This window comes from Chelonia mydas, chromosome 6 (assembly GCF_015237465.2).
Source record: "Chelonia mydas isolate rCheMyd1 chromosome 6, rCheMyd1.pri.v2, whole genome shotgun sequence".
Lineage (NCBI taxonomy): Eukaryota > Metazoa > Chordata > Testudines > Cheloniidae > Chelonia > Chelonia mydas.
The window spans coordinates 23,630,760-23,653,667 of NC_051246.2; the positions used below are offsets into that span (position 1 = coordinate 23,630,760).

A 22,908-nucleotide genomic window follows, 5' to 3' on the forward strand; every position below is an offset into this window, starting at 1 on the left:
CATCCTCCATCCCCTCCTTCAAAAACCCCCCCAACCCTTGAAGGCTTTGCCTAATCAAGTACCTGGATAAGAAAGTAGTGTGCAGTCATGTCAGAGTTCAGGATTGTTGCAATCTAAAAGCTTTTCTGATGCTTGCTGCTCTCTTCCTGTGTTTGAGCTTTAGATAATATTCATTATTACCAGCAAGTCACTGAGGAAGAGCAAATAATGCATAGAACTAATAGCCTGAGGACTGGCTCTGGTATAAAGTGTGGTGGCTGTAAAGTGTATTCCTCCGCAATAGGATTGCATATATTCATGCTGCCGAAGACTGACATGTTGGAGGAGTAGTTGCTGATCATACGTTCCTCTGTAGCAGGAAGGAAGAACAGCAGTTTTCAGTGTAAGGATCTGGTGTCCTATTGAATTCATCTGTAACAAAATCTTTTGGTCTGTATCTTTCCACAGTGGAGTGTTCATGTGTCAGTGGAAAGAATTAAAAAAAAGTCTATGATGTCAGCAAGCTGCCTTTCATGACACTGTGGGTCAGATTCAGTATGTGAGCTGTCTTTTGAGCAGATGTGAGTTTGGCTTCTCCAGGGTGGGTAACTACTTGTTCCACTGTCTAACTGAAACATATTTTGGGACAGAACTAGAATACAGCATCCAATCTTTTCAACCTGCAATAGTATAAAATTGTTAATGCCACAAAATAATATGAATAAAATTCCTCATCTTGGAGTTACTACATTTCATATTAGTGTGAAAGGTTTGATTTTTACTTCTGAGAATTATAGATATGATGTTCTTGAGTTAGAACATCCTTGAGCAACTCACCAAAATGAATTTAGAAGTATTCAGCTGACTTGAATTTGCTAGTAAAACTGAGTCCGGTTAGTGTTTTTGTTACCATTACGTGTTCACAGAACATGGTAACAAATCCACCAAGTAGTATTTGATGATATTACATGGGCTACAAATAGTTGCCATTATACAAGTTGAAAGTTGATTTGCCATGGCAGGTATTGTGTAAAGGCTAACAGAACTGCATTAAAAATGGAAAATCATGGCTCAGGAGCTAAGCTTTTTTAAAGGGGCACTGTCTGATTAAAATTTGGATATTTTTAAAAAAACAGATGGCGTTACTTGTATAACTATTAACATCTCAGGTTACTAACACTGGAGGAATATTAAAAGGGTAACTTACTTTTCACTGTGTATCTGGTTTACTTCTTGCACTACATTGATCTTAGACCATTTCACTTTTGTTTATAGTTGGTTACTAATCCATTTCATGTCCTCCTTTTTATACAATACTGTTGCCGGCACCCAGTGCCAAGAGGCAAAACAACAGCAGGGGTTCGTTACCCGGTGTGCGTCGCCCAATAATCACAACGGGGTGGAGAAGCAGAAAAGTTTATTTGCAGCTGCAAACAAAGTACAGGGAGAACAGAATCTCAAATCCTGCACACAGAGCAGGAAGTTACACAGGCTTTTATACATATTTTTTTTTTTTTAGCATATTTATTTAATAGCAAGCTGCCCTAAGTATCCATATAGCCAGCCAATTCAGTTACCAGCTAGTTCCCTTGTTCTCTGTATTATTTGTTAAACCATACATAAAGCTGCTTTATTCAGCATTGTTTTTCCATATTTGCCCTGTTTGGCCTTGTTTAGTTTCAGGCAGTTTGACTCTGCAACATATTGTTGCAGATCCTCAGCATAACTGCTGTGAGTGCCTCCAGGCGGGGGGGTCAAGGACACTTGGGCGTAGTATGCATAGCTGCTGCAAGTGCCTCCAGGCGGGGAGGGGGCAAGGACGCCTGGGCCTAGTGCGAGGGGGCTTCATCGACACTCGTGGTCTTCCATCCCCTCGAGTTACCTAGTGGCCATGCCCCAGTGTCCCCAACAATACCAGTAAACTGTAGTGTTTGGATCGAAAAGAGAAACATTTTGTTTGATTATTGTGTATACAATACCTACATTGATTTGACAGTGTTCCTTTAAATTTAAACTGTTTTTCTTTGCCAATTTTTGGGAGCATTTTGTACCCAAATGTGCTCCTGAGCTGTTTTCTGTTCCCTGATATTTTCCTTTGACTTCTGCTAGACCTGGGTTTCTTTACCAGAAAACTTGGTCTGAGCACAGCACTGGAAGCGAGGACATTTTATGTTCTAATCTCAACACTGAAAGTGACTCCTTTTGTGACCATGGCCACAACTCATATGACCTCTCTTCAGTGGTGGATTTAGAGTTAGTGGGGCCCTGTGCTCAGCTTCATTTTTGGGGCCCCTCCTTGGGACCCAGCCAAGAAAAAGAACATTCTCTCTTATCTCCCTCTGCCCCCATTTTTCATTCTTTTTTTTCTTCATCCTCCTCCTATAAGTAATAGGAAGTAAATGAAAATAAAGTGAGGTACCTTGATTGTTTTTTACAGTCTAACTTATTTTTCCACAGACCACTTGAAAATTGCTGCGGGTCTCGGCAGACCACTTAATGATCTTTGCAAATATTGTTTGTACCATTAGATAACTATTATAAAGCGCTTTGGATAAGAGAGCTTTATTTAAAGAAATATAAAAAAACATTGGGATCTGGGGTCTGGCCAGGACTTAGGGTGCAGGAGGGGGCTCGGGGTTGGGGATACCGGGACTGGGAGGAAGTTAGAGTGCAAGAGCAGGCTGAGGGTTGGGATGCAGGGTCTGGCCAGGAATTAGGGTGCGGGCTGGGGCAGGGGGTTGGGATGTGGAGCGCTTACCTGGGGCAGCTCCCGTTTGGTGCGAGGGGTGCAGGTGGGGATGTGGGGGGTGCAGGAGTCAGGGTGGGTAGGGGGCTAAGGGGTGTTGGGGGGTGCAGGAGCCAGGGAGGGCAGGGGGCTGGGGGGGGGTTGAGAGGGGTGCAGGAGTCAGGGCTGGGAGTGTGAGGGGGGTACAGGAGTCAGGGCAGGGGGCTAAGGGTGTGGGCTGGGGTCGTGGGGGTGCTCCCAGCCCCCTGCCCCGAGCAGCTCACAGCAGGGGGCAAGGGGGGGTATGTGTCAGGGAAGTGCGGGGGCCCCGCCTTTGCTCCGTCCTGCCCCAATTCCACCCCCTTCCCCAAGGCCCCACCGTGAGTTGCTTAAATGTTACTTTCTTTTCTAGAATATGGGCAAATCGTAATTTTTGTATATTATTTTTCAGACTACATGCTGAGGAAGCAACCCTTTTGTTCCCAGTTGTTAAATCTGCTGTGTAAGAGGAGAGACCCCTGGAGGTAACTAACTTCTTTTTAGCAGTATACAAAGATTTGAACATGGAGTAGGGATAGAAATGGGATGTGCTACGGTGTTCTGGTGCATTCAGCACTATCCTGTCTCAGTTCTGCAGTCCAGTCCTAGCATTAGAGTCTCAGATCTTAGATTTTGTGTTTTAAGTCTCCTAAGCAAAACCAAGTCTAAGTCTACATGGAAATGAGGTCAGAGACAACTTTAACTTCAACTTCAGTTAGACCTATGAGACTTTATGCTAACTTGGCATGGCTGATTAGGAAAAGGGAGACCTTCAGACTTCTTTCTGATAGAGCTACTGTGAAGAAGGAATATAAAGCATTGGTAACTCACAGGGATGGCTTTTTATATTCTAAATGATTAAGGCCACATTTAGGCAAAACTTTACTCACATGCTTAACTTTACTTATAGTGAGTAGTGGGACTATTCACTGTAAGTAAAGTTAAGCATGTGAGTAAAGTTCAACGTGTGAATAAGCTTTTGTAGGATCAGGGCCTAAAACCGAATGTTGAGCTGTGTCTTCTTCTGTATTTGGAAAGTGTTTAGTACGATGGGTGCTACCGCACCTTTAATAATACTTCAGTACATAAGGGTAGCCTGAGAATATTAGGTAAACTGAGAAATTAGTACTTGGTTATTGTCCCTTAAATGTCACAGAAGATCCAATGTATATTGAGAGAACTTGCAGAATACTGAACTGTAGATCAAATCTTTACTCAGCTCAAGAGAATACAATTATCTGTAGACTCCATCCATTGGAGAGGATTTTGGAGCTGGAGTGTAAAAAGAAGGATATTAAGTACTCCCAGGCAAAAGACTTCATTACATTGGAGTTAAGGCTAAAATTAATACCTATATCTTGGGGATGGGTGGGAGGAGTACGGTTGAAATTTAGATATACTAACTTCTTTAAAAAAAAAATTTTTAAATAAAATTAAGGTTCCTCCGCAACTTTAATTATTTCCCCAATATTGTGCTCCCTGGGGTATCCTCCACGTAAGGCTACCATGTGTTTTTGATAAACACAACTAGCTGCCATCTTAATTTCTGTATCATCATCATCCATGATCATAGGGAGAATTTAAACACTGTGGCCCTGATTCTCTACTACATCCAAGCTGTGCTCAGATGTAGTGAAGAGTAGCAGCCATGGGAAGCCAATTATAGCTCCCTGATCCTTGGTTGCCTGGTGGAAGTTAGAACAGGAAGGGGTGGGCAGTGCTGACTTCCACCACTAGTGTAAGGTCTTACACCAGTGAAGGATCAGAAGTAGAAGAGCTCTGCTTCACCACAACCCCTGCTGTCCACATCATGCTCCCAGTAAGCCTCTCTCCTTTCCTTATGTTAGGTGTGGGAAGAGGCTGGTGCAGAAGCAAGCAGAGCCACCTCTGCCAGATTTCTGCCACCAGAGGGTCTCCCTATGCAAGAGTAATTCTCTACCAGCGCTCTCCATCCATTGCTAAAGTTTAGAAGTGTGAGCAACAAGAGTGATGTAGTGGTGGGAGTCTGCTATAGACCACCGGACCAGGGGGATGAGGTGGATGAGGCTTTCTTCCGGCAACTCGCAGAAGCTACTAGATCGCACACCCTGGTTCTCATGGGTGACTTTAATTTTCCTGATATCTGCTGGGAGAGCAATACAGCGGTGCATAGACAATCCAGGAAGTTTTTGGAAAGCATAGGGGACAATTTCCTGGTGCAAGTGCTAGAGGAGCCAACTGGGGGGGAGCTTTTCTTGACCTGCTGCTCACAAACCGGGAAGAATTAGTGGGGAAAGCAAAAGTGGATGGGAATCTGGGGGGCAGTGACCATGAGTTGGTTGAGTTCAGGATCCTGACGCAGGGAAGAAAGGTAAGCAGCAGGATACGGACCCTGGACTTCAGGAAAGCAGACTTCGACTCCCTCAGGGAACGGATGGGTAGGATCCCCTGGGGGACTAACATGAAGGGGAAAGGAGTCCAGGAGAGCTGGCTGTATTTCAAGGAATCCCTGTTGAGGTTACAGGGACAAACCATCCCGATGAGTCGAAAGAATAGTAAATATGGCAGGCGACCAGCTTGGCTTAACGGTGAAATCCTAGCGGATCTTAAACATAAAAAAGAAGCTTACAAGAAGTGGAAGGTTGGACATATGACCAGGGATGAGTATAAAAATATTGCTCTGGCATGTAGGAATGAAATCAGGAGGGCCAAATCGCACCTGGAGCTGCAGCTAGCAAGAGATGTCAAGAGTAACAAGAAGGGTTTCTTCAGGTATGTTGGCAACAAGAAGAAAGTCAAGGAAAGTGTGGGCCCCTTACTGAATGAGGGAGGCAACCTAGTGACAGAGGATGTGGAAAAAGCTAATGTACTCAATGCTTTTTTTGCCTCTGTCTTCACGAACAAGGTCAGCTCCCAGACTGCTGCGCTGGGCATCACAGCATGGGGAGTAGATGGCCGGCCCTCAGTGGAGAAAGAGGTGGTTAGGGACTATTTAGAAAAGCTGGACGTGCACAAGTCCATGGGGCCGGACGAGTTGCATCCGAGAGTGCTAAAGGAATTGGCGTCTGTGATTGCAGAGCCATTGGCCATTATCTTTGAAAACTCGTGGCGAACGGGGGAAGTCCCGAATGACTGGAAAAAGACTAATGTAGTGCCAATCTTGGAAAAAGGGAAGAAGGAGGATCCTGGGAACTACAGGCCAGTCAGCTTCACCTCAGTCCCCGGAAAAATCATGGAGCAGGTCCTCAAAGAATCAATCCTGAAGCACTTACATGAGAGGAAAGTGATCAGGAACAGTCAGCATGGATTCACCAAGGGAAGGTCATGCCTGACTAATCTAATCGCCTTCTATGATGAGATTACTGGTTCTGTGGATGAAGGGAAAGCAGTGGATGTATTGTTTCTTGACTTTAGCAAAGCTTTTGACACGGTCTCCCACAGTATTCTTGTCAGCAAGTTAAAGAAGTATGGGCTGGATGAATGCACTATAAGGTGGGTAGAAAGTTGGCTAGATTGTCGGGCTCAACGGGTAGTGATCAATGGCTCCATGTCTAGTTGGCAGCCGGTGTCAAGTGGAGTGCCCTAGGGGTCGGTCCTTGGGCCGGTTTTGTTCAATATCTTCATAAATGATCTGGAGGATGGTGTGGATTGCACCCTCAGCAAATTTGCGGATGATACTAAACTAGGAGGAGTGATAGATACGCTGGAGGGCAGGGATAGGATACAGAGGGACCTAGACAAATTGGAGGATTGGGCCAAAAGAAATCTGATGAGGTTCAATAAGGATAAGTGCAGGGTCCTGCACTTAGGACGGAAGAACCCAATGCACCGCTACAGACTAGGGACCGAATGGCTAGGCAGCAGTTCTGCGGAAAAGGACCTAGGGGTGACAGTGGACGAGAAGCTGGATATGAGTCAGCAGTGTGCCCTTGTTGCCAAGAAGGCCAATGGCATTTTGGGATGTATAAGTAGGGGCATAGCGAGCAGATCGAGGGACGTGATCGTTCCCCTCTATTCGACATTGGTGAGGCCTCATCTGGAGTACTGTGTCCAGTTTTGGGCCCCACACTTCAAGAAGGATGTGGATAAATTGGAGAGAGTCCAGCGAAGGGCAACAAAAATGATTAGGGGTCTGGAACACATGACTTATGAGGAGAGGCTGAGGGAACTGGGATTGTTTAGTCTGCAGAAGAGAAGAATGAGGGGGGATTTGATAGCTACTTTCAACTACCTGAGAGGTGGTTCCAGAGAGGATGGTTCTAGACTATTCTCAGTGGTAGAAGAGGACAGGACAAGGAGTAATGGTCTCAAGTTGCAGTGGGGGAGGTTTAGGTTGGATATTAGGAAAAACTTTTTCACCAAGAGGGTGGTGAAACACTGGAATGTGTTACCTAGGGAGGTGGTAGAATCTCCTTCCTTAGAAGTTTTTAAGGTCAGGCTTGACAAAGCCCTGGCTGGGATGATTTAATTGGGGATTGGCCCTGCTTTGAGCAGGGGGTTGGACTAGATGACCTCCTGAGGTCCCTTCCAACCCTGATATTCTATGATTCTCTCTGGCCACTTCGTGCCACCGGAGCCAGTGAATCTAGCTCTGTATCCTTTGGTGGTTTGTAGCCACAGATTAATTTGTGGATTTATATTCACTGACATCCTCTGTGGTATACATAGCTGTGCATAACTAGTATTCTACCTCCACTGCTAACAATAAAGGCTGCTAACAATAAAGACTGTAACAATTGATTCAACTTTGATTTACTGTTTCACTGATTCCTAATAGCACATATAATGGAGAAAGAACAACATTTGGCAACTAATCACAGAATTATTTAACTTAGAGGCATTTCCAGCACATATGATAAAAATTTCTCACTTTCATCAGAGATCTGGCAAAGTATTATACATCTTGCTCTTTATACATGCAATATGTGTGTGTGTGCATGCTTTGCATTATATAGGCACTTAAAAGCCACAAACTTCTGTTTTATACTTATATATAATATAAACTTGTGGTTTTAAAATACACTGCTTTTTTATTTATCTATATTACATTTTGTAAGAAAATGAAACGAAGCTTTCATCTCCAAGTTGCTGTTTCAAATCCAATCTGGGTTTATAGCGTGGGCCTGCTGCACAGAAGTGAATTTCACTCTGAATAAGCATAAAGACTGAAGACGCCTCTCACTCAGGGTGAAATTCACCCCTACACAGAGGGCTGGCATAAAGCCTATGCACCACTTACTACCTGTTTTTAGAGTTTAAGTGGAACTTAAGTGGGGCATAGGCCTTGTGAATTTCACCCCAGTGGCATCTCTAGGTCAGAGTTTATGCACACTGCTAAAAGCTGTGAGGCAGCTTTTGTTGTGGCTAAATAGAGGACTTGGTACCTTTCACAAGCAGTAAATTCACGCAGGAAGAATGTAAACAACGGGCCAAATCAGATTTTCTACCATGAGTGAATTTGGCCCAACGAATTCAAACTCTAATTCAGCAAAGCACTTAGATACATACTTAATTTAAAGCATGGGCTTAATTCCCATTGACGTCAGTTGGACTGTGCTTAAAGTTAAGTATGTGCTTCAGTGGTTTGCTGAATCGAGCCTTCATATGGTTGTAGAGTGAGGAGGGCTTGATTCCGATCCCAGTTACACCTGTGTAAATTGGATATGACTACATTAAAGCCACTGGGTTTTCAATGCTGTAGGCAAGAGGAGAATCAGGGCCTGATAGTCCAAATTTTTTATGAAAACAAGAGACGTGTCAGGGAATATGTGAATGGAATGATTATTAATGCTTTATACAGTGATTGCTCTTAGCCCTTTACAATTTTGTCTTTGAAAACAAGATAGCATTACTGCAGTGTTCACTTCTTTCCCCGTACTTAAGAATAACAAAAGATTAATGCAGTAACATCTAGTTATCCAAGGTAAAAAGCTGTTGAGGGTGACTGCTATATATAAAAAACATATTTTTAACTTTTTTTATTACACCTGCTAAAATAGAGTAGTGTAGGATGCTGCATATTACATAAATGTTGCAGGGAATTGTTTTTCCCCTTTAGGGATTGATTAAAGTAACGGTAGTTTCCTGATGACATCATAGCAGATTCCAGCTGCCCAAACAGTCATTTTCCAGAAGAGGTTATCTGCAGTGCACTTACACAGAATTACACTTAAAAGGGCACTTACAGTTCCCTTAGGACTTTTAAACGTAACTCAGAGTTGAATCCTTGGTAAACACAGAATTCTTTGTTTTCATTTAGTGACGATGGTAATGCTGGGAGCCCAGCCATGGCTTGTGATTCTGCAGTTAAATGAATAATTACATAATCATGGACTGCAGGAAAAATTAAATACTCCAATGGACGTTCCATGTATTGAGAAGACAGCAGTATGTTTTGTATAGAGAATTTTCAAACCTGCAGCATAGAAAGAAGATACTATGGAACTCCAGTGCCATACCTGAAATTAGACTCATTGCTGCGCAGAGTAACTTTTTGAAGGCATGAGCAGCCAAAAAGCAGAAAAGGCTGCTTCTTCAACACCTGGCTAAGAGATCAGGACTGTGCTTGTTATGGGGTGCTGACTGATTTCTTTGCTTGCTGGGGTAGCTAAGGAAGAGCCTGAAGAGGTGAGAAGAGAGGCTTAATCAGGAGATGGGAGGGAAAGAAATGGTGGAAGTACTAGGAGGGATGTGACTGACAGCAGAGAGATGGAAACCAAGTTTTTTTGGCTCCCATTCTTTAGATAAGAACCATAGGGACTATATCACTAGTCCAGAAGGCACTAAAAGTTAACCAAAGGTTTCAGTTTGTCACTCAGGGCTGTCTCAGTATTTCAGTGGCGTTTGGTGGCTCATGTGGTGACACCAGCGCAATGTATACCGAGGAGTTACTTACAACAGAAGATAGCAACAGTGACATTGAGGGACTTGCAAATGGTAAAACTTCCAATCCCGGTGTGCTGTGTCCTCCTCTTCCCTTGGGACATTTGGGGCATTCAGCTGTATTTATTTTTATATTTGCTAGGACAGCTTTAATATGTGGATTTATAAATTTTCCTGGCATAAAGCCGGATCAGTCTGTGTAGATATTGTTTTTAAAAACAACAGCCTATTTACATTATGTAGACAAGAGCTTTTGCTAATACTTTGATGTATGAGCTTAGAAGTGCTAAGGGCTAGGCACAGTCCAAAGGGTCTTTCCCAGGTTTCAGAGGAAAAAAAGCGGGGGTGGGGGGGGGAGGTGGGAATTAATGTAGAGGCATATGCTTCTAGTAACTGCATGGTTGAAATGCATATTTATATATATTTAATGAAGAATGCACTACATCATCGTTAACTCTCATATAAATCTTTTTAGAAAGACAGCAAAGTCTTGGAGCTTCACGAGCTTGCCAGGACCTAATCACATCAATTTACTAGGAAGAAATTGGCAGAGAAGAGTTAATTAGTCTGTTCTACAGGGAGTTCTAATAACACAATAGTCCAAGGACAATTTTGATAATAATCCTTATCATTTATATTCTGTAGGACCTTACATGTTCAAAATTTTGTACAAGTCATCTTCACAACACACCTATAGCGAATGTAGGTAGGGTCAATATTATCACCCCCATTTTAAAATGTGATGTGATTTGTTGAGGCTACGCAGTAAGTGTCTGGGAGATTAGAACTCCTGACTCCATGCCCTAACCATTGACTTCAGTGGGGCTAGTCATGTGCTTAAGTCCCTTGCTGAATAAAGGCCTGTGTCCCCAATCCTGCAATCACTGATGCATATTCTTAATATGGCGTGTATTCAGGTGAGTAGTCCCACTGCGGTCAGTAGGACTACTCATAACGTGGATTTCCTGGGTTTTTTTTAATGATTGGGCTGAGGATGGTTATACTTGAGCTACCTTACCTGTTTCAGAATTTAATGTTATTGTGTAGGATATGGTAGAGCCAAGGAAAGCCTGCAATGTGTAAGGAGTTCAGCAGCCAGTCTGTGCTGAGAGTAGAGGAGAACCCTAGGGAAGCTTTAGAATATCAATAGGGTTATGCTTAGTGCAGATAATAGGGTTATGCTTAGTGACTTTTGCTGTTGCTGGTGGCTACTGTCTTCCCACAATTGACCTGTACACAAAGTAGCACATGAGCATGTGCTCACAGAAGACATAGATTCCATGACTTTACATCATTTTCTTTAGCCTAATTTTTTTCCCTTGCTTCTCACCTGGACAAAGGAATTTCTGTTACCATATACTGCATATATCTCCTGTGGGTGCGGTAGTTTTGCCAGCTATCCCAGCACGTATTTCTGGGATTAACTGGATTTTTGTTTGAACAGTATACTTTACCTTTAGGATTCCTGTATCACTGTCTTGTATTTCTCATTTTGGATATTATTCCTCAAAGTTCTGTCTCCTCTTGAGGAAGTTTTAACATGGTCAAAGTGCACCCTAGAAGACTGATATTGTTTACAGACAACAACTCGGTTTCAACACAGACAATTTATCATGAAAATATTGTTCCCTTTACTACTCCAGTAGTTAGGAGTAACAGATCAATAGCAGGAAGTACAGAATTGGGAGCATCACTTCAGATATTAAACCACAAATTGATCTGCTTGTCAAACCTTAAGTAAGTGCTGCATCAACACATGTGCCAGAGATGGGAGGACATTTTGAAATGTTGTAGCGATGGACTGAAACAGTGAGAGAAATTATTTCTTTTATGTAAGTGGGTTAACTCTTTAGTGCCAGTGTCTACACACTCCTGCTATTAGCACAGTTGCATTTTGCACTGATGGATCACATCAATAATTCAAGACTCTCAATCTACACAGCTCCAGAAAAACACACTGAATGTATACAGCAGGCAAATCTCTCACCTGATGGTGATATCTTTGCTAGAATTAAAAGGAACTATAAACCTTTATAAAGAATCTAACAAAACAGCCACACTTATTTATCTGTCATCCATGTGGTCATACAGCCATGCAATGGACACTGTAATCCCAGTCAGACACTGGACAATCAATTCTCCAAGCAAAACTAGGCTTCCTTTGATTACTTTTGTCTTTTTATTTTAGTCTTCTGTTCTGCTTCATATCAGCAAGATCTGACTTTTTTGAACAACAGGGGACTAGTATTACCCAAAGTTTTGAATAAAGCTAATATTGTCTAGACAAATTGGACCAAATTCTTCCCAGCAATCTGCATAGGAGTGTGCTGGAAAACCCACGCTCAACAAGTGACAAGAAGGATCAAAGCTGATTGAATTGATTTCTGGTGTATCTGAAACAGTGGTATAAGGATACTTCATAAAACTTGGGTGACAGAAAACACAGGGGAGTGTTACCCGACATGGCCTGGAAATCAGAGATCATGCTTCACACTCATATGTCCATACTCCCTGGCCAAGGACAGACCATTAATATCTTCCTGTTCAGGTCTAATATGGGGTCTCACTCTCACATAGATTATTCTCGTACTTATTAGGAATAAATTCTCAATGGGTCTGCAAACCTGGTCATGGCAATAATATGGGTTTAATTTAATGCCTTCTGCAGCAATACAGGACATATGTTCATTTGGGAGCTGTTTATGTATGTTTTTATGTTCCAGCTGGAGTTTGACCCTAGGTTTTAAGTTAAAACTTGCCTTTCAGGATCGTTGGTATTCTCCTCCTCTGTAGGAACATGTAAGAAAGAGCCAACCATATAACAAAACCAAGACTTGGAGGTTATACTCTTGAGTCATGCAGGCTCTTTTGAAAAACCCAACCCTCTTTCTTTACAGGAAGGAAAGTATATTCGTTGAAGCCCTAGCTGAAAAATTCAAGCCCTCACTGGATGGAGGTGGGTGGGGAAGGGTCTCCCCTCTGAACAGAACTTTGTAAAAAAATGATGTGTTAGTGAAAGAAATTACAATGGAAAAAATAAAATGGTAGGTCTTATGGGGAAAAAACAAAGTAATGAAAATATACAGGTTAGGAACTCAGGATTTTCAAAATCCTTTCCCCACCCACTCCTTCATTTTAATGGGCAACTCTGGTGTTTTAGAAGCTACGAGCCTCATGGTTCAACTCAAGTGTAGTTTTATGGTGCTTACGTATAAGCGGTTAAAAGTATAAAAAGCAATAAGTGGGTGCAGAGGAATCAGCTCTTTAATATTTTTAGGTATTACGTTATGTTATGGTTCAGAGCTAGTGAATTTGAAATGACAGAGTAGGCAGTTTTTTTCTATGGAATCATAGAAATTTAGAGCTGGAAGGGACCTCGAGAAGTCATCAAGTCCAGCCCCCTGCTCTGAGGCAGAGCCAAGTAAACCTAGACCAGTGGTGGGCGGCCTGCGGGCGGCACACGGTCCATCAGCGTAATCCGCTGGCGGGCCGCCAGACCGTTTGTTTACATTTGCATAGCCACCCGCAGCTCCCAGGGGCTGCGGTTCGCCATTCCCAGCCAATGGGAGCTGTGGGAAGCGGCGCGGGCCACAGGTTGCCCACCACTGACATAGACCATCCCTGACAGGTGTTTGTCCAACCTGCTCTTTAAAACCTCCAAAGCCAGAGATTCCGCAACCTTCCTTGGAAGCCTATTTCGGAGCTTAACTACCCCACTAGTTAGAAATGTTTTCCTAATGTCTAACAAAATCTCCCTTGCTGCAGATTAAGCTTATTTCTTCTTGTCCCACCTTCAGTGGCCATGGAGAACAGCTGATCACCATCCGCTTTATAACAGCTCTTAACATATTTACAGACTGTTATTAGGTCTCCCAGTCTGGTCTTCTTTTCTTAAGACTAAACTTCTCCATTTTTTTTTAAGCTTTCCTCATAGGTCAGATTTTCTAAAGCTTACGTCATTTTTGTTACTCTCCTCTGGACTCTCTCCAATTTGTCCACATCTTTCTTAAAGTGTGGTGCTCAGAACTGGGCACAGTACTCCAGCTGAGGTCTCACCTGTGCTGAGTACAGCGGGACAATTACTTTCCCTTGTCTTACATACATCACTCCTGTTAATAAACCCCAGAATGATAGTAGCCTTTTTTTTTTTTTGCAACTGCACCATGTTGTTGACTCTCATTCATTTTATGATCCACTATAAACCCCATATCCTTTTCAGAAGTATTACCACCTAGCCAGTCATTCCCCATTTTGTAGTTCTGTGTTTGATTTTTCTTCCTAAGTGAAGTCCTTTGCCCCATTTTTATTGAATTTAATCTTGTTGAATTCAGACCAGTTCTCCAATTTGTCAAGGTCCTTTTGAATCCTGTCTCCAAAGCACTTCAACCTCTCCCAGGCTGATGTCATCTGTAAATTTAATATGCATACTCTCCACTCCATTATTCAAGTCACTAATGAAACTTGACCCAGGACTGGCCGCTTCAGGACTGCACTAGATACTCCCTCCCAGTCTGACAGTGAATCATTGATAAACTATTGTTTGAGAACAGTCTTTCAACCAGTGGTGCACCCACCTTATAGTGAATTCATCTAAACCCCATTTCCTTAGTTTGCTTCTGAGAATGTAGTGTAAGACACTAATTCAGAGTGGCACCAGACCTGCCATAACAACAGATACAAAATCTGCAGCAATATTTCTACTGCTACAATGATCAATACCACCCACACTACACCTTTCAAGATCCATGGGTCCTATGCATGCCTATCACAATATGTGGTGTACCTCCTCCAGTGCACTAAATGCCTCAATAACAACACTGTGGGGAAATGAGAAAATCACTATGCTCCCAAATGAACTCACACAGAAAAATGATAAATGACCGGAACAAAAGTTCTCTGTAAGCCTGCACACACATGCACACTCTGTTGACTTTGATATTTCAAAATCAATTGCTATAAGTTTTGTCCAGAGTAGTAGATCTGGGAACCAAATAATGGTCTGGTTCAGTATGAATTAATTTAGATAACTACTTCAATCCTATCCCCTTAAACGTTACCTTATTCCTCCCTTGAAACAGGTGTGATTTGTTTTGTTTATTAAAAAAAAAGACAGTTTCCAGCAATAGGAACTAGTCGACATGTTCTGACTGACATTAACAATTCATATCTCTTTCACATAGTACAGAACATCCTATACTGCAATCTATTTTGTCCATGGTTAAAGCTTAAGAAGTTGGAGAAAAGTAATTGTATGTTTTGGTACTTACACTGGCAGTATGAGCTTCTGTAAGTTCTTTTCTGTGTCATTTACAATCCTCAGAGGGGTTGGGTAAGGTGCAAGTGTGGCAGAGGGGGAAGTGGGCTATGGTGTTATTGGAAGAGGCAGATGAGTGTAATGAGAGGAGTGGGAGGGAAAACCTTTCACGTGAATATCCTAAGTTTATTATTGTTAAAGAACGTTTGTATATAGAGCATTGTGTTTTATATAGCTAGTAAAAGACAAAGTCCCTGCCCCCAAAAGCTTACAGTCTAAATTGATCATGGCAAGACAGGACTTGAGAGGAGATCACAAGAGGCTAAAGGAGGAGAGAGAAAATGAACATACAGAATAAGGTTGAAGTTGCTTGGGTATCATATTATGTATCAGTTTAGTTTCTATTTGTTTTTGATCATTTATAGCAGTGGTTCTCAAAGCCAGTTCACCGCTTGTTCAGGGAAAGCGCCTAGCGGGCTGGACCGGTTTGTTTACCTGCCACGTCCTAAGGTTCTGCCGATCACGGCTCCCACTGGCCGCGGTTCGCCGCTCCAGGCCAGTGGGTGCTGCGGGAAGGGCGGCCAGCACGTCCCTTGGCCTGCGCCGCTTCCCGCATTCCCCATTGGCCTGGAGTGGCGAACCGCGGCCAGTAAGAGCCACGATCGGCTGAACCTGCGGACGCGGCAGGTAAATGAACCGGTTTGGCCCGCCAGGGGCTTTCCCTGAACAAGCGGCGGACCGGCTTTGAGAACCACTGATTTATAGCGCTTTGTGGAAATCCTGCCAGCTCCCAAGATAAGTCAAATTAACCTTTGCTAAGAGTATGCAGTAAATACTGAAAAAGAAAACTAGTTCTTGTTCTTGTTTTTATTGCTTAGGGCATATCGAAATGGAACTAAACTGGAACCTTGGCAGAGTCCTCCGTCCAGGCTCAGCCACAGTCCGGGTGACTGATTTGAGGTGGCAAGGTCTCCTGAATCCTAGCCCATTGGTTAAAGATGATGGAGAGCTAGTTATGGATGAATACCTTTCCCCCAGTAAACTGGTGAGTGGCCTCTCATTTTTTTAATGCAGCTGTGAGGAGCACGCTAGCATATAGTCACATTATCCTTGCTTGTTAGCAGCTCTAATCAAGACAGCATAAATATGGAATAGCTGACAATTAGAATTTCATGTAAAGTGGCCTCTATCTTAAGATCATTTAACATATACGTTTGTCTGTTTCATATACAGATAGGACCAATGTAGTTCCTTCCATGTTTGTTATTGACCTAGTGAGGTAGGCATAAAATAGTGCATGTAGCATAATCATATTTCAAAGCATATCTAATTAATTCTTTCTAAAGTGCATTGAGTTCTATCAGAACATCAGAAGAGGGATTTCTACATGGATTGTGTGCTGGAAATTGGAAGCATAATTAATCATTTAATTTTTATTCCTGAATAGAGTAAAATCATCCAAACGCCACTCTCACTTGCCTATATGTTAGTCTTGAGAGCCAATTGTAAAGTACTGAAAGTATTTTAATTACGTTCTATATTTATCAAAGTGCCTATAGTTTTCCACTTCTGTCAAAGCATGATTGAAAGCCATTCTGCTTTTTGACAAGGGAAAATGATCTTGGTGCAGCCTCTTGTAAGAGAATGATGCATTGAAATCTATTGTGAAGAAACCCTTTATTTCACAGTATATGGTATTTACTGAGTACTAGTGAAGAACAGAAACCTTTGTGGTCCTGAGAAGCTGGGGAATGCTGAGGTGGAGAGAGCTAAGCAACAGAGAAGTTGCAATAAAGACTGCACCTCCCTGCATGTCACACAGCTGAGCTTCATGGCAGAACTTTGTACAAGAGTGATGGGGCTGAGGTTGTGTTTTGGACAGGCCAGGGAAGTGGTGGGAATATGGTCATTGCATCTGTGAACTGCCTAGATCCCCTGGGCCTCAACTCCAGTTTTGTGGGAGGGTAAGTTGATGGCAACTAAAAAGCCAAATGAGAAATCAGTCATAGCTGTAGGAAGAACAGAAGTCTAACTCCGGTAAGTTAAGTGCTCCTCTGCATTCTGCTCTACAAAGTACAGTACAAGTACTCTGCTACTGGCTGTATACAGCAGCTCTTGGAGTCACATGATTACCTCAGGTTCTGAGCTTTCATTTTAAGAAAACAAAAGCAATTTTGTAGCCCTCACAGTTGGGAAGAAAAGATTGAACACGTGACCTGAGTGTAATCAATAAGTGATGTTTGCTTGAGTCTGCAGACAGCCTGTGTCAATAGCCCTGAGAGGTGAAGAAGTGCAGTGGGCCTGGCCACCCATACAGATACACCCATCTGCTGGGGTAAGTTGTGGGGGGCACCTCCGCTGCCACCACTTCTCTGGGGTAAGAGGTGAACCCTGCTGTTTCTGAGTGGGAGAGGCCTCGAGTTTTACCCCTGCCATTGCTTTCAGGGGCAGGGAGGAGCAGGGTGGGAGGCAGGCTTCCGTCTGCTGTGTGGGGCCAGGGCCACACCATAGCTTGAGGGCGGGGTCATGAGGAGCCTCCTTGTCGTGGCATGCCTAGGCCACCTGATTGATTGCCTGATCCTGTTGCTGGCTCCTTTTAGTGACTCGGCTTGAGAGAGGCAGTGGGGACTGGCACAGCAGCAACAAAAGAGGATTAGATGATGGTGATATTGGTTATGGAAGTGAATGGCTGTAGTGTGAGCAACATATTTCTGAAGAGTTACTAAGTCTAAGCTGAGAGAAGCGAAAGGTTGAAAAGTTTTGTTTCTCCTCTCTGTGCCGAAGAATATGTCACATACAAGGCTCTATGCATAGGAGAAAATATCAGTTCCCAAGACCTGATCCGTGGAGGTTATATCTTTCAAAGAATTAAAATACTGTTTAATTTCTCTTATTTCTTTCTCCAAATTCCCAATTTACACTTTTTTTTTTTTTTTTTTTTTACTATGTAAGACTCATCATGGGATGCTGGTACATGACTAGGGCTCCTAGGTGCTATGTAATACAAATGATAATGAAAGACATGAACTTGACAGTGCAGTGTTGATTAGATAACTAGTTACACTGAGAACTGCCCCCTTCATATCTGGTGCTCTTCCTGTTCATGAAATGTTTAGGTGTGAAAATCATTTCTTGGTGAGTATATAGAATATAAACCTCTGAATAGTTGCCATATTTTATTGTATACCTTGTTCTGTTTCTTTTGATTACAGCCAATGACTGTGATGTGTCTGTGCATGTCTGCTTGTTCTTAGTTAGTCTTTGACAATAGATTATGTCCAGTGTAATATGTATACATATAATATGTGTGTGTGGACTAAAAAGTGCCCAGGATTTTATGCAGTGCTGTTGTAGCCATGTTGGTCCTGGGATATTAGAGAATCAAGGTGGGTGAGGTAATTTCTTTTATTGGACCAATTTCTGTTGGTGAGAAAGAGAAGCATTCAAGCTACACAGAGTTCTTCACCTTGAATGGTCCCTTAGAATATGTGCTAACTACACGGCTGTTCTTAGCCATAGGCAGAATAGGCAGCCCCGTAGGGCATCACTCTGCCTAGGGCACACTGTGCTGGGAGTCCGGACAGACAGGAAGCAGTGGAGCATGTAAGAGCAGGGCTGCTGGGTCCTAGAGAGAGCCAAATGCAGCACAGTCTGAGGAAGGAGATTGGCTGCTGGGGTCTCTGGGAAGGGGAGGGGGTAGGGGTGGGGGAAGGAGGAACTCACCTGTGAGTGTGATTGTCTCCCCCGGTGTGAGGTGAGGCAGGCTCGGCGGCTGCAGTATCCTTTGTTGCCCCCCATAACGCCCATTCTTCTCCCCGCCCCCACGGAGCACCTCCCTCTCCCCTCCGGCAGGACTGGGTTGGGTGAGGGGAAGGGGGGGGGGGCTGACTGCCTGTGTGCTGAGGAATGAGAGTGACAGTAACTCACTTCGTCGGCAGCCAGCCAGGATTGGAATGGTCACACGCAGCTGGCTGGGCCAGATAGCATGAGTGAAAAATTAGGATGGGGGTTGAGGTAGGGTGACCAGATGTCCCACTTTTATAGGGACAGTCCCAATTTTTGGGTCTTTTTCTTATATAGGCTCCATTACCCTCCACCCCCTGTCCTGATTTTTCACACTTGCTGTGTGGTCACCTTAGGTGGGGGTAATTGGTGCCTATATAAGACAAAGCCCCAAATATCAGGACTGGCCCTATAAAATCAGGACATCTGGTCACCCTAGCTGGGGAGCGCGTCTCTCCCCTGGGCTGGCAGCGATCCATCTCATCCGGGGGGAGCTGCGCAGGGTAGGAGGAGCTGCTGTGGCTTCGTGGGTGCCCCGTCCCTGAGATCAGATGCTGTGCTAACTTCACCATGGTCCGTTGGGCTGGTGGTGGTGCCCATTGGCGTGTGATCGGACCTGAGGGTTTGCTGCTGCTGTTGACACTCTGCACCCCAAGAGGTGGATTTTGGGGTACTGCAGTTTTCCACCTATCTCCTCCTCTACTGCAGCTGTTGGACCAGCAGGCTGGGGGTTGAGTGAGCCAAGCAGGAAAGCAGTACTGTGTTGCCATTTAGATTGTCATTTAACAACCTGGTTTGCCAAAAATGCTTGCTAACAATCCTGAATCCAATTTCAATACTTTTTTTTAAAAAAATCAATATCTTAGCCAAAAACGAAAATTAAGTTGTTGACAATTATTTGTGACAAGTTTGGTTTGGGGCAGGGAGTGGGCCAGTTTTCATCAGAGAAACAATAAATGTTGACTGGCTTTCCTATAGCCCTGTTACTGCTAAATAGAGCCCTCCAACAACTGCAATATGCTTATCTCCTTACTAGTGTATAGAGTGACCACATGTTGTACTAAGAGTCTCTTGGTTTTTTTTCCAGTGAGTCAGTGTAGCTTTTGCCAGCCCAGAGGTTGGGCAGCCAATGTCTTACGTTTTCACAATGTTTTGTCCAAGTTTCATAAAGTAAATACACAGTTCATATGAGTTAAAAAGGCCAGGGACACTTCTTTGTGAAGAATCTGTGCAGCAGATCACGCTGGAGCTGTGAAAATGTCAGGTTTTGATGGAATTTTAGAGGCAGTGATTTATCGTGTCTTTCTGGCCATGCCCAAAATGTGCTGCTATTGCTAACGTCTTTCCAAACAAAAATAGGGCACAATAGGACTCCTGTCACATTTCTGTGCTGCCTTAATCGAGAGGAGATGATTCTGTGCTGACGTCATTTTGGCCACTTTGTGCTTTACCTAGGAGTAAAACTAGGGTTATATTTTTGGAAACCCAGCTTATTAAACTGGATAATGCCATTGATCTATTTACAATATAAGGTTGATATAGAGTTGTAACTAACATTAAGGCTGATGCCCACTATACATTTAAAACTAAAAAGTGGCTTTGTAAAAATGACATGGGTTTCCAGCTCGACTGTGTCTCAGTCATAGAATCATAGAATATCAGGGTTGGAAGGGACCCCAGAAGGTCATCTAGTCCAACCCCCTGCTCGAAGCAGGACCAAGTCCCAGTTAAATCATCCCAGCCAGGGCTTTGTCAAGCCTGACCTTAAAAACCTCTAAGGAAGGAGATTCTACCACCTCCCTAGGTAACGCATTCCAGTGTTTCACCACCCTCTTAGTGAAAAAGTTTTTCCTAATATCCAATCTAAACCTCCCCCATTGCAACTTGAGACCATTACTCCTCGTTCTGTCATCTGCTACCATTGAGAACAGTCTAGAGCCATCCTCTTTGGAACCCCCTTTCAGGTAGTTGAAAGCAGCTATCAAATCCCCCCTCATTCTTCTCTTCCGCAGACTAAACAATCCCAGCTCCCTCAGCCTCTCCTCATAAGTCATGTGCTCTAGACCCCTAATCATTTTTGTTGCCCTTCGCTGGACTCTCTCCAATTTATCCACATCCTTCTTGTAGTGTGGGGCCCAAAACTGGACACAGTACGCCAGATGAGGCCTCACCAGTGTCGAATAGAGGGGAACGATCACGTCCCTCGATCTGCTCGCTATGCCCCTACTTATACATCCCAAAATGCCATTGGCCTTCTTGGCAACAAGGGCACACTGCTGACTCATATCCAGCTTCTCGTCCACTGTCACCCCTAGGTCCTTTTCCGCAGAACTGCTGCCTAGCCATTCGGTCCCTAGTCTGTAGCGGTGCATTGGATTCTTCCATCCTAAGTGCAGGACCCTGCACTTATCCTTATTGAACCTCATCAGATTTCTTTTGGCCCAATCCTCCAATTTGTCTAGGTCCTTCTGTATCCTGTCCCTCCCCTCCAGCGTATCTACCACTCCTCCCAGTTTAGTATCATCCGCAAATTTGCTGAGAGTGCAATCCACACCATCCTCCAGATCATTTATAAAGATATTGAACAAAACGGGCCCCAGGACCGACCCCTGGGGCACTCCACTTGACACCGGCTGCCAACTAGACATGGAGCCATTGATCAGTACCCGTTGAGCCCGACAATCTAGCCGGCTTTCTACCCACCTTATAGTGCATTCATCCAGCCCATACTTCCTTAACTTGCTGACAAGAATACTGTGGGAGACTGTGTCAAAAGCTTTGCTAAAGTCAAGAAACAATACATCCACTGCTTTCCCTTCATCCACAGAACCAGTAATCTCATCATAAAAGGCGATTAGATTAGTCAGGCATGACCTTCCCTTGGTGAATCCATGCTGACTGTTCCTGATCACTTTCCTCTCATGTAAGTGCTTCAGGATTGATTCTTTGAGGACCTGCTCCATGATTTTTCCAGGGACTGAGGTGAGGCTGACTGGCCTGTAGTTCCCAGGATCCTCCTTCTTCCCTTTTTTAAAGATTGGCACTACATTAGTCTTTTTCCAGTCATCCGGGACTTCCCCCGTTCGCCACGAGTTTTCAAAGATAATGGCCAAGGGCTCTGCAATCACAGCCGCCAATTCCTTCAGCACTCTCGGATGCAACTCGTCCGGCCCCATGGACTTGTGCACGTCCAGCTTTTCTAAATAGTCCCTAACCACCTCTATCTCCACAGAGGGCTGGCCATCTCTTCCCCATTTTGTGATGCCCAGCGCAGCAGTCTGGGAGCTGACCTTGTTAGTGAAAACAGAGGCAAAAAAAGCATTGAGTACATTAGCTTTTTCCACATCCTCTGTCACTAGGTTGCCTCCCTCATTCAGTAAGGGGCCCACACTTTCCTTGGCTTTCTTCTTGTTGCCAACATACCTGAAGAAACCCTTCTTGTTACTCTTGACATCTCTTGCTAGCTGCAGCTCCAGGTGCGATTTGGCCCTCCTGATATCTTTCCTACATGCCCGAGCAATGTTTTTATACTCTTCCCTGGTCATATGTCCAACCTTCCACTTCTTGTAAGCTTCTTTTTTATGTTTAAGATCCGCTAGGATTTCACCATTAAGCCAAGCTGGTCGCCTGCCATATTTACTATTCTTTCGACTCATCGGGATGGTTTGTCCCTGTAACCTCAACAGGGATTCCTTGAAATACAGCCAGCTCTCCTGGACTCCCTTCCCCTTCATGTTAGTCCCCCAGGGGATCCTGGCCATCTGTTCCCTGAGGGAGTCGAAGTCTGCTTTCCTGAAGTCCAGGGTCCGTATCCTGCTGCTTACCTTTCTTCCCTGCGTCAGGATCCTGAACTCAACCAACTCATGGTCACTGCCTCCCAGATTCCCATCCACTTTTGCTTCCCCCACTAATTCTACCCGGTTTGTGAGCAGCAGGTCAAGAAAAGCGCCCCCCCTAGTTGGCTCCCCTAGCACTTGCACCAGGAAATTGTCCCCTACGCTTTCCAAAAACTTCCTGGATTGTCTATGCACCGCTGTATTGCTCTCCCAGCAGATATCAGGGAAATTAAAGTCACCCATGAGAATCAGGGCATGCGATCTAGTAGCTTCTGCGAGTTGCCGGAAGAAAGCCTCATCCACCTCATCCCCCTGGTCCGGTGGTCTATAGCAGACTCCCACCACTACATCACTCTTGTTGCTCACACTTCTAAACTTAATCCAGAGACACTCAGGTTTTTCCACAGTTTCGTACCGGAGCTCTGAGCAGT

The 22,908-nt window shown here is 44.0% G+C and overlaps 1 protein-coding gene across 16 annotated transcripts in view; it reads left to right on the forward strand.

The window, feature by feature from the left end:
• The window catches only part of LRRC56 (leucine rich repeat containing 56), a 134,160-nt gene that overhangs the window by 36,195 nt on the left and 75,057 nt on the right, over positions 1–22,908 (forward strand). For 4 of the 16 annotated variants that reach the window (XM_007056741.4, XM_037899541.2, XM_037899540.2 and 1 more), the window contains 2 exons: positions 3,156–3,228; positions 15,737–15,903. In XM_007056741.4, coding sequence (XP_007056803.2) covers positions 15,748–15,903 — 156 coding nt within the window. In that variant the 5' untranslated portion in view covers positions 3,156–3,228; positions 15,737–15,747. Of the gene's footprint in view, positions 1–304; positions 383–447; positions 581–3,155; positions 3,229–9,540; positions 9,659–12,445; positions 12,561–15,736; positions 15,904–17,114; positions 17,194–22,908 lie in introns of those variants that run through there. The other 12 variants (XM_043549895.1, XM_043549897.1, XM_043549896.1 and 9 more) reach the window with 12 other exon arrangements.